This window comes from Ctenopharyngodon idella, chromosome 18 (assembly GCF_019924925.1).
Source record: "Ctenopharyngodon idella isolate HZGC_01 chromosome 18, HZGC01, whole genome shotgun sequence".
Classification (NCBI taxonomy): Eukaryota; Metazoa; Chordata; class Actinopteri; order Cypriniformes; family Xenocyprididae; genus Ctenopharyngodon; species Ctenopharyngodon idella.
The window spans coordinates 7,556,413-7,568,269 of NC_067237.1; the positions used below are offsets into that span (position 1 = coordinate 7,556,413).

The following is an 11,857-nucleotide window of genomic DNA, read 5'->3' on the forward strand; positions in this document are numbered from 1 at the left end:
TTTAAATGATTATTAAACAGCAAGCGCAAACTATGCGAAATCGGCAGCCCTTCAGATGCACTCGTTTCATTCACACCTTCTAGTGGACTATGTTAGTGGACTAATATAGGGAATAGTGAATGAGGGTATAGGGGGCGATTTCAAACACAGCACTAGTTCAAGACAAGCGTCTATGGTTAAAACGTATATAATTTTTTCTTTTCTTTTTTTTAGAAAATGACCGATCGTTTCGTTAGATATGACCCTTATTCCTCATCTGGTATCGTTTAAAGCCCTTTGAAGCTGCACTGAAACTGTCATTTTGACCTTCCACCGTTTGGGGCCAATTGAAGCCCACTATAAGGAGAATAATCCTGGAATGTTTTCATCAAAAACCTTAATTTCTTTCGACTGAAGAAAGAAGGACATGGACATCTTGGATGACATGGGGGTGAGTAAATTATCAGGAAATTTTTATTTGAAAGTGGACTAATCCTTTAATGCTACTCAAAATTGTAAGTTACTTGTGATGAATCTTTTGGAACTCTAATAGAGGAACTCTAAGAATTTCATTATTTATTTATTTATTATTTGCAAGAACCTGCAATTTTAAAAACCATCACTTTGGATATAAAGTGACATTATTTTGTTTAAAAAAAATCTTTTATCTCGAAAAAGAATAACAGCTTGTCTTATGCAGCTTCTCTTCACTACACAGTTTGAAGTGTTTGGAACGGCAATCTCGTGAACGGTTTCCAAGGCAACCGTCAAGGATCACCATAGTAAAGAATAAAACAACAGACAGATTCAGTTACAAAGCTCTGTTTTTTCCTTTATTTGTATACTTAAACTCATGCACTTTCAGGTATTCATTATAATCTATTATACAGTGGCACCAAAAATATTTTGACACTAAAAGAAGGCACACTCAAAAATGTCTGCATGCCACTATATTAGATAACGAAATATCAACTAGTCTATTTAAAGAAAGAGCACAAACACACTTTGCAAGCAACAATTTGTTAGGTTTAAAATGATAAAAGTATATGTTAACCATAGACAGAGTATTTGGATACTTTGTGGTTTTCAGCAGTTACCGGATCATATTCATAGTTCATGTGATGAACTATACTATCTGTTAGAAAACCTGGGTCAACTTGAGGAGAACTGACTTCATACATCCAAATCACTAATATACCAGATTACGTCTTTAAAAAATATTAAAAGTGAAGTTAGCTCAGAGAAAAGCTCTAGTGGCATTTTAGATCAGATGCCACTTGAGAAAATTTTATCCTAAAGGAATGACAAGTGTCCAAATACTTTTAAAGGCCAGTATAGACTATATATTATTTATGGTAATTTATGGTGCATTTTTGTTCTTTTGGAAGCTTGACAGTATAAATCAACTTTCCTTGTATGGAAAACAGAAGATGATAATATATAGTTGTAGATCAGTGAGCAATTAAGAAACTAAACTAAAAAGGATTTTCGGGGGCCATTTACACAACTTTTTAATGCGTTTTTGCAATTCTTTTACACAACGTTTTTAGGGTCTGAAAACGCAAATTTTTGAAAATAGGTTTCAAACTGCAAGGTTTTGAGACATATACCGTTATCTCCATGTAAACTACAAAAATGTGAATTTGTGAAAATAGTGATGTCATGCGCATGCGTATTACGTGTTCAGTCTAAAGGCGCAAAGTGTTTCTTTACAAAATGACATCGCCAACTACTGGCCTGGCATGCATAATACAGCTTATTTAGTCGTTTTCGCATATCCGTTTGAGTGAACAAGGATCGTGTTGACAACGTTGTCATCTGTTCATGAAAAATGCTGTTTTTAGTACATCGTACCCTTAGAAGACAGTAGTTTTACCAGAAGGAAATGCGGTACATACTCTTATATTGCCATCTACTAGCTTTTATTGTTTAGCTTAATTAGACTTTTTTTTTTTTTTTACACTAAAACCAAAATAATAATTTGCAAAAAGTTTATATGCCTGATTTGGATGAGATTATGCTTTCATTCACCCCTGTTTCAGGCTTCCTTTCTCAGAAAACAATTTGCTCAGCAGCAATGCAGGCACTAGAAGAATAGACAGGCCCAGTAACCAGTCTACATAGCACTTCTTGTTATGAGACATGAAAGTAGTGTAATTTTAGTTTAGGATGGTTGTAACATGGGGTGAGTTTAACTACTTAGTTGCAGGGGTGAAATCACTATCAAATATGACCAACATGCTCCTGAGTTTACAGTTGAAGTTGTAAGTGTGCAAATATAAAAGGAATGTTTTAAAAAAATATGTAGAAATATCAACAATTCTGATTTGTGTAAAGGCTGGGGGAAGTAGGCCTAGTTGATGTGAATTGGTATACAAATAAATATTAACAGAGATTAAACAAATACAAAATAATAAACCATCTACCATACACTGGCACGGTCTCCCCAGTATTATAAATCTTGCAGGAGAAAGTTGTGTAAACCTACAGGACACTGAAAGAAAGTACACTTACCTTTCTGATTTTTGTTCTGTCCTGTCCTGTAAGGTTCATGTACAGAACTACAATTCTCAGAATTTTTTTTGTGTAATCAGGTTAAAAAAAGAGATCTGGCTCCCTCAGGTGGCTGTTAAAGGAAACAACTACTTGAAACCAGTCACTGAATCATGTTAAATTAAAATGTAATTAACGGGTTAGTTCACCCAAAAATGAAAATTCATGTCGTTCCAAACCTGTAAGACATTCGGAACACAAATGAAGATCTTTTTAATGAAATCTAAGAACTTTTTGTCCCTCCATTGGCAGTCTACGCAACTACTGCTTTCGAGCCCCAGAGAGGTAGTAAAGACATTGTCAAATTAATCCATTTCACTCCAGTGGTTTAACCTCCGTTTTATGAAGTGATGCAAGTGCTTTGTTTGTGCAAAAAAAAAAAAAAAAAAAAAAAAACAATTTACCACTTTATTTACAAAATATTAATCTCCACCTGCCCATACAGACGAGCTGCTGCTGCTTTAAATTTATTTACTGAATAATAATGTGGAAACCTCAAATAATCCACAAAAGATGTCAAATGGTCACATAGTATATATCTTATCTTAGTAGCTATAAGATAGCAGTGTTGGCATAAAATTAAAGATACACCATGTAACTTTTTTTGTTCAAATTTATACACATGCATGCCATCACTATTTTCACAGATTCACGTTTTTGTAGTTTACACAGAAATGATTGTTTTCAAAAACTTGAACTTTGAAACCCGTTTTCAGGCCCCCAACACACTGTTGTCGTGTAAATAAATTGCCAAAATGCATAAAATGTTTTCTGTTTTTAGTTGAAAACAGGCCCCTAAAACAGGCCGAACCTCTGGGGAATCACCCATTTTAAAAAAAAAATTATGAAAAGAGAACACGACAGAGCTTGTAATTAAACGAGAATCAACATTGGCTTGGCTTTTTGGAGATGGGGAGAACTGAGGGATTTGAAATGTTTGATAAATTGCCATATGTGGCTCTCTAACAGAGTTAATTGTAAAGCTGTGTGTGACAAACAAAGTCAAGTGCAAGATATTGTCACAACAAGAGAGGGATTATATTAATTATATTGATGTTTCACAATAGTCTGATGTAGGTTTCAAAACTCTACATTGTCACATCAAATGTAGATAAGTTTTTAAGGTAACACTTTACAATAAGATTCATTAGTTAAACATTAGTTAATATATTAACTAACATGAACTGACCATGAGCAATACATTTGCTACTGTTTTTTCTAATCTTCGTTAACGTTAGTTAATAAAAATTCAGTTGTTCATTTGGTTTGGTTTGTTCATGTTAGTTCACAGTGCATTAATTAATGTTAACAAGATTTTAATAATGTATTAGTAAATGTTGAAATTAACAGTAACAAAGATTAATAAATGCTGTATAAGTGCAGTTCAATATTAATTCATGTTAACTATAGTTAACTAATGTTAACTAATGAACCTTATCATAAAGTGTTACCGTTTTTAAAAACAAATATTACTTCTCTTTCTTTATAACCATAGTTCACTGTGATTTCTTGCAGCACCATTACACTGATAAGCAGAGCATCATAGTAATGTAAACAAATTTCAAGTGGAACCAAATGGAATACTAATCCCCATAATGGTGACTTTAAACCAAATGAAGTCAACTTATGTAATGTTCTCTCAAAATTTTCAGTTGTATTGACAAGTTAACAACATTCAAGATGACTTTGGAAAATGAATGAATTCAAGTATAGAGAAAGATAACTGCAGAAGAGAGGGAAATAAGTGAAAATTTTATTAAGATCATCAGTCCCAAAAAATAATTTTTTGATAGACAAAATGGTACTCATACAAATCAATTTATCTTGGGTTTTCTGAGTAACAAAGGATTAATTATGCAAAGAGTACAGATTAATAGATTTCTACAACGAAGTTCAAAAAATTTGTTGGACATTAGATAAAGTCAGCTAAAACGTGTTAGTTAGAACAACTGTTAGGTTTTACAGTGAGGTCGATTTTAACCGAGGTTAAACTATTGTATGTTTCTCTTTGTAAGGAGATGCTTGACAGTGTCTTTCAGAAGCCCATTCAAACACATAATATTTCATTGTATTAGTTGGGGATCATGTCCGTTAGTTTGTATTCTGCAGGAGAGATGCTTTTTTGGTGTTGGTTCTTGACATGCTCACAAATTTTATTTTGTCGGTTTTGCAAGCAACTCATTTTACTTATCTAATTAAAAGTCTTTTATCTAATTAAAAACCAAAAACACATTTTTTTTTAAAAAAATTCCAAGCATTCATTTGCTTTTCATTATGTAAAGTTTTAGTTTGTGTTGCTCCTGACTAAGTCTTCCATCTCTGTGGTGAAAGTGTTTTCCTGTATTTCAGCTTGTTGCTTATAGGTGAGAGGGAGGTTTGTGTCAGGACTACACAAGTGGTGCCAACGCTGTCAAGAAACAGAGACAAAGAAAAACAACATTAGCATTTTAGGTAAATTTACTTTATTTATTTATTTATTTATTTTAAGATCGCTTTGATTAAATTGTTAGTTTGCATCCATCTTTGGCAAAGTTTCCCTGTTTAAATCCAATGGGAATGAGTGAACTGATTAAATCTATACCTCAAAAGCAATGTAAATATCTTTGGATACAAGTGTCTGCAAAATGCATAAACGTGATTGATAAAAATTTTCATCCTCACCTGTTTCAGACTTCCTTTCCGAACAAACATTTGGCTCAGCGCCCATCCAGGCACCAGCAGAATGGAAGACAGGGCCAGTAACCAGCCTAGTGCATACGCCCAGTCCGGGTACACATACCAGCGGTTAAAAGTCAGGGGCTGGTACTCCACAATAGAATAGATGAAAGACACCTGAGAATGGACAGAAGAGAAAGATACTGTGAGAGTAAGAACAGCTGAAGCACATCAGTGGCCCTATGGAGTAAAGCAATAATCAGCTGTTTTTCCTCAATTGATTTACACATTCTTCCAAACTAAGATCATTGTTTTCAAATCAATTAATACTTCTCCATAACTGAACATTTTCATTAATTAATTAAATAATCATCTTAAGTAAATGAAAAAACTCCAATCCACACCTTTTTATTCTTAAAAATCAGTACAAGCAAAACCAACAGCAGCATTTTACAAACAAAAATTTTGTTTAAATCCAGAGAAAAAGTCTGTGCGTCGCCTATCAATGCCCTTACTCAAGGGCACTTCAGTCGTGGATATAGAGTACCTCAGGGATGACGTGTTTTTGTAGGCCAACTCGGAAGTTAGCGGCGCACGGGTTCCCTCGATCGAAAGCCTATGCATTTTTCCCATAGTAGTTTGGAAAATCGCAAAAAATAAGCTCTGTGTTTAACAAAGGGTTATGACACTTACACGTTTTGTCTATCAAGATAATCTTGACAAGTTAACACAACATTTATACATTTTGATGTCTAAATAAAGTCGTCAGATATAAAAAGCTAACAGTAGGCTATAAATGGACTACAGCACAAAATGGTCGTGGATCAACGTCACCACCACCAAGCTTCCTCAAACTTTATTTAAAAAACAACTTTATTTAAAAACATGCTCGCTGATTATGATCTGCGCTGTGTATGAATACTCATCCACTTTTTCATGAGACATGCTGTCCAAATGTCCTGTTTGTCATGATGTCGTCTAAAGTCCCCACCAAAGGAAGTAGTCCCTTTTAGCAATTTGTTAGCAACCGCCGTTTTTAAGACACAATAAAGGTTTAAAAAATCACAAGCAGGTTATAACTGGTGTGTTTTATGTCATAGATCAAAACGTGAAAATATTTAGAGGCTTGTTAACCACAGACCTTATTTCAGGCGATTTAGCAAAAACCCATTCAAAAAACCCATAGACTTTGGGGTGATGGAACCGGAAGTCCTAAAATGCTAACTCGCTTACAAAAAACACATCATCCCTGAGGTACTCTATTGAGAGTAGAAGAGAGCGCAGTTCATTCATACTCCCACCTACATTTTCCTACCATTTGCCACAAAGGGGCTTCCTTCAAGGATATTTATGTAGGGGCAGGTTGGGCCTCTCTGTACACGTTTATCCAGTTTTATGGTCTTGATGTGGATTTAACTGTGGTGTGGTGCTGTGGTATATTCACAAGTTCACACTTAAAAATAATCAGAAAGTAAATAGTATGCGTAATAGTATGCGTATTTGGCGTGCTGTCTGAGGAGAGGGCTCTGAGCTGGGTATTTGGCCTGAACCCAGAGTACTCCCCCTGTATTTCTGTTTAGGAAAGTAACCAGGCAAGTGTGAGGGGATGGGGTGGTGGAAGGATGCTGAAAAACTGTCAAGGAATATGGGTGAGTCGACTGTATTTATTTATAGGCCTTCACTCATGCTGATTGGGTAGATATGTTTATTACTGATTGTTGACAGCTGGCTGAAATGACGTGATGATTAGTCAGATTATTTGAACGTTGCTCCTCCCGAATTTTGTTAATAAAACATCATCTGTTCAGCTACTGACGCAGCATAGGGAATGAAACGCTGTGTAGCTTACCATTCTCCTCGTCTGCTTGCTTCTTTTGTTGGAAATCTGAGAGGTGTGACGAAAGCCTTGAGGGGCAGTGCAAGTGCCATCAGAAGAATTGGTATTATTCTATCCAGGCTTCAGACAATCGTCACACCGAACAACATATACATCTCATAACATGAACTACTGATGCAGCGTCTCATTCCCTTCTCAGGGAACCAAGGTTACATATGTAAATGATATGTTTTCATTTACAAATGAAACAATGGATTTGATTGAAACGTAACACACATTCATTACTATACGAAACACCGCTAATTACATGTTTATAATTATACTTGCTAATACAGTATATTAATTACTAGCCAAAATGAAATAAAATATTAGAGCCAAATATGTTAAATAGTAGGTGAACTTATCGTAAAATTCCTACAGAAACAGAGTCATATAGAAACAAAGTTGTATTGGGCATTTACAGTAGGCCTATTTGTGAAACAGGTTATATGGTACTATTCTTATTAGTTCATTACTTCAATGAGTGAAACTAAAGAGTTTGAGCTTTTATCTAACTTAATGATCTGCTTTGATGGCACTGAGACCTTGGAGAATGGTTAAAAATCAGTTGAGAAAAACAGTAAGATGTTTTTTGACCAATTATAAGCACCTATGAATCCTAAATATACTTACCAGGCAAATGAGTGGAGTGAGGTATTTCCAGCAAAGCATGAATATGTAATTGGGTCGTGACTTTGTCATGTCTTCAACGATGTCAAACATTTTCTCAGCCCCTGTGGTATGTTGGAGAGAATGGAGAAAATACTGTCATTGCAGTCTTTGGCATTTCGTATTTAACTTTTTATAATAGACAAGTTGGTTTCTGTAGCTAGTTTGCAACTCACCAAATATCCAACCCATGGCCAGAGACTCAAACACAGACAGGAACAGAACACAGGCTCCATTACAGGCATAGTAGTCAAACAACTGGAATACATACATCCCCCCCTGCAGGTCACAATACAACATTACAACACTAGATATAAGCTGTGTTCCAATTCACCAAACCAGAACAGGGAAAACCCAATGACAATTCAAACAGAACTACAGGACAGACACATACAGGACAGGTGTACATTTTGGCTTGATTTCCATTGATCAAGAAAAGGCATTTTAACATGTAGAGCATAATTATTTATGGGAAGCTCTAGATGCCTTTGGTTTTAATTAAGTTTTTATAGAATGTATTAGAGTATTATATAGTGACATTGAGAGTATGGGTAACACTTTAGCATAGGGAACACATATAAACTATTAACTACGACATTTCCCTCAATAACCTCCTAATTTACTGCTTATTAATAGTTAGTACATTAATAAGCATAAACATTTAACTTCGCGCACGAGCAGATCCATTTCCACGCTAGAGAAGCATTCAGTTTTTCTGCTTGCAAATTCCGCCATGTAAATAGCGAATCCGCCATGGCGCGAGCGCAACTGGCTTTTAAAGGGAATGGGAGATGAGACTCTGATTGGTTTATTGCACGTTGTGCCCAAAACACAACCATTACACATTAAGAGAATAGGGACAACCCTTTTAGACCATGCACCGGGTGCGGCGACTATTTTTCCCATCGTTAAACTAGCAAAAGTGGATTCAGACATGCCCCAAGTGCACCTGCGGCGTGCGCTTTAGACCATGCGCTTAGGCCCTTTATTTTATTAAATGTGTCATTTAAAAAAAAAAAAAAATGGGTGTGTTTTTCATTTTTTTTTCATGGAAATAAATTATAATAAAGGTTTTTTAAAAATGAAAAATCACAAACACACACTCTTCTCTGACCTCTGTAACTATGATGAGTTCTCCGAAGAAGCAAGTGAGACAGAAGATCAGGAGGAAAATTTCTCGGCGACCGGCTCTGCGCAGCACCACGGGGAACAAGTCCATCACTGATGTAATTACAGACTCAATTCCAACGAACTTAGAAGGATGCAGCACAGATGCATTAGAACTATGAAACACTTCTGATAAGCTCAATATTCTAGAATATATCCACCAATATTAATGAAATACATTAGTATTCATTGTGCTCATAACTCACAATAAAAGCCTGCAAGAAACATAACATTTACCACACAGATTGTGCTAGCTCATTACTTGAATTTTTTTCCATTTAATGATATATGCAAGGGATAAATGCACAGTCACCAAGCCATAATATCTATAAATAAATCAAGACCCATGACCGAAGTGGGGACATGTAAAATTTCTACAGTCAATTGTTTAACTGGACAAAAAAAGTGTTATAATGTGTTAAGATCATGATAATATCTGGGGCTGAGGCAAACATTTTTTTATTACTGGAATTTGGGATGGGGATATCTACAGTATATTTACTAACTATTTTACATCAAGAAATGTTTTGAGGTTTTTAATATCACAGTTAAAGTCTAAAATCATTGAGAGTTTCTGAAGTGGAGCCCATTCAATCCTAGATAAGTCACTGTAGGGCACTGAATGTAAACTGCCCGTTTTTGAAAGATTTAGCAAAAAAAAAAAAAAAAAGATTTACCTAAATAAGCATTTAAGAAGATGTTACAGATTTCAGAGATCTAATTTCAAGCAAAATACTTGTTTTAATGCAAGTTAAACTCAATCAACGTAATTTGTGCAAGAACAAAAAAATAAAGTAATTTAGAATCTCTCATTTTCAAGGTTTAAGGTTATGGTGTGGCACTTACAATGTGGCCAGTTTTTGGAGGATTTAATAGCTGAAACTTGAAGCTTGTAATTTCATTTAAAAAATGGTCAAATAAATTATTCTGTAAAAATGTATTGTATTATTTGAGCCGTAAAGTTTAAATAATCATTTTACAGTTGTTTTAAGGGTTATGGTGTAGTACTGTAATGTGATGACAATCTTCAATAATAATATATAGAGGTTTTATAAATCTTTATATATGCGTTAGTTTTAGCTCACCTGTGAATCTAGTCCCAGCAAAATAATCATGACAAAGAAACAAACAGCCCACAACTGAGGGAAAGGCATCATAGCTACTGCCTGAGGATAAGCTATGAACGCTAGTCCTGGACCTGACAGAGACAAAGTGAGATCTGATTTTGAACATTTAGCATTTTTAGTCATTAATTTCATTTTGTCTTCACATGCCTTATAACACCTCCTCTGTTTTCATGAAATATTGCATTACCTGATTCTGCCACCTCTTCAATGGGGACGCCCTGCTCTTGGGCCATGAAGCCCAAAACAGAGAACACAGCAAAGCCAGCCACAAAACTGGTGCTACTGTTTAGAAGGCAAAGCCACCAGCAGTCCCTGATAGACACACAGTATAAATATTCAGCTATTAATTTGTACACTCATTCATTGTTTCATTTATTTCATAGTACCAGTACTAACCTGTAGCAGTTGTTGTTGTATTGATTATAACTACCTAGTGCAACGAGAGTGCCACAACACAAACTATAAGAGAAAAAGATCTGAGTTCCTGCCTCCATCCAAACCTAAACAAACAAAGTGGCTTTAGTATGTTCTCTTACTTATAGAAAAACATTCTTTTAACTGTTGGTATAAACATCATTCTTGTACAGACAGTTATATTGTACTAAGTAGTTATGTTTAAATGGTGACTTTTCTGCAATGAAAACTGTATTGTTGAGACTTTGCAGTTGTTATTGTCATTGTCATTGCAGGTGTCATGAAAATAGACCTGTGGGTCAGCGAGACGGGCCGTTTCAGGGTACAAGTAAAACACAACCCCCTGCAGAGCTCCAGGAAGAGTCAACCCACGAATCAGCAACACCAGTAGCATCACATAAGGAAATGTGGCTGTGAAATACACCACCTACAGGCACAATGCAATAATCTAATAATATTGACACTGAGAGCAGAATAAATACAGAATAAAACATGGGTTCAGTCTTCAAAAGACAAAAAAATTCGACATTTTAAACAAAATAAATATTTTTCAAAGTGGCCATGTGGCCATGGCAAACTAATGAAGGGAAATTATCTATGCCCAATATATATATATATATATATATATATATATATATATATATATATATATGTCCCTGTTGCACAATTTTCCTGGTTAAGTTAACATTACATAAAAAGAGAGACCAAATACAATTCTATTTTGTATTTTTACACTATGTAATGTTCTATTTATTAAAACCAAGTATAAATTTCATCAAGTTAGTGTTTTTACGCATTTTTACATTTATTCCAAAATAATAACTAAAGGCAGTAACAATTTAAACAATATATATTATTTATAAAGTAATATTCAGCTTTTCTTTTTAAAAGTCAATTTATTTTCAGCAGTCATCAAGCTGGTCAGTGGTCACAGACACAAAGATGTACCTTTAATTTCACCACGCTGATTGCTCACTAAAACCCCCCGCAGTCATCATGTTTTTAGGCCATCTCGAGTTTGATTTTGACATGAAATAAAGTTGTGATATCTAAGTGACATTTGTTTACTTACTTTTTAATTAGTCTTCCCATTAACGCCATCACTGTCTTCATTAAGGCCGATTCGACGAGAACGCGCACGAAAACAAGAGGCGGGATTTATCGCACGAACCAATCATGTCCAATCGTAACCGATCATATCCAATCATAGCGCGATAGAGGCACTGCCTCCTCTCACGTGACTTTCCCCCATTCATTCTCAATTACCCCCCACTAAACCCACCGCATGCTTAGGGGGCTCTGCTTTGTTTCTATGAGCTGAGGGGAGGCAGAGAGACGCGGACTCCCCGCTGTAACTTCACCTGCGGGTGTCGCTGTTTGACAGTGTTTCTTTAGAAAAACGAGTGACTTTTACACT

General features: G+C 35.3%; 1 protein-coding gene across 2 annotated transcripts; it reads right to left on the bottom strand.

Moving 5' to 3' along the window:
- Nucleotides 1-4,796: 4,796 nt before the first annotated feature.
- On the bottom strand, nt 4,797-11,004 carry LOC127499903 (sodium- and chloride-dependent GABA transporter 2-like). Of its 2 annotated transcripts, XM_051870611.1 has the most exons (9): nt 10,733-11,004; nt 10,423-10,526; nt 10,214-10,338; nt 9,985-10,097; nt 8,847-8,984; nt 7,909-8,011; nt 7,697-7,797; nt 5,194-5,364; nt 4,797-4,939 (listed from the first exon to the last, which is right to left on the bottom strand). In XM_051870611.1, the coding sequence occupies exons 1-9, from the start codon at nt 10,832-10,834 to the stop codon at nt 4,817-4,819; spliced, it is 1,080 nt and encodes a 359-aa protein (XP_051726571.1). In that variant the 5' UTR covers nt 10,835-11,004; the 3' UTR covers nt 4,797-4,816. The 2 variants fall into 2 exon arrangements, with proteins under 2 accessions (XP_051726571.1, XP_051726572.1); XM_051870612.1 differs by having other exon boundaries at nt 10,423-11,004.
- Between the last annotated feature and the right edge of the window lie 853 nt (nt 11,005-11,857).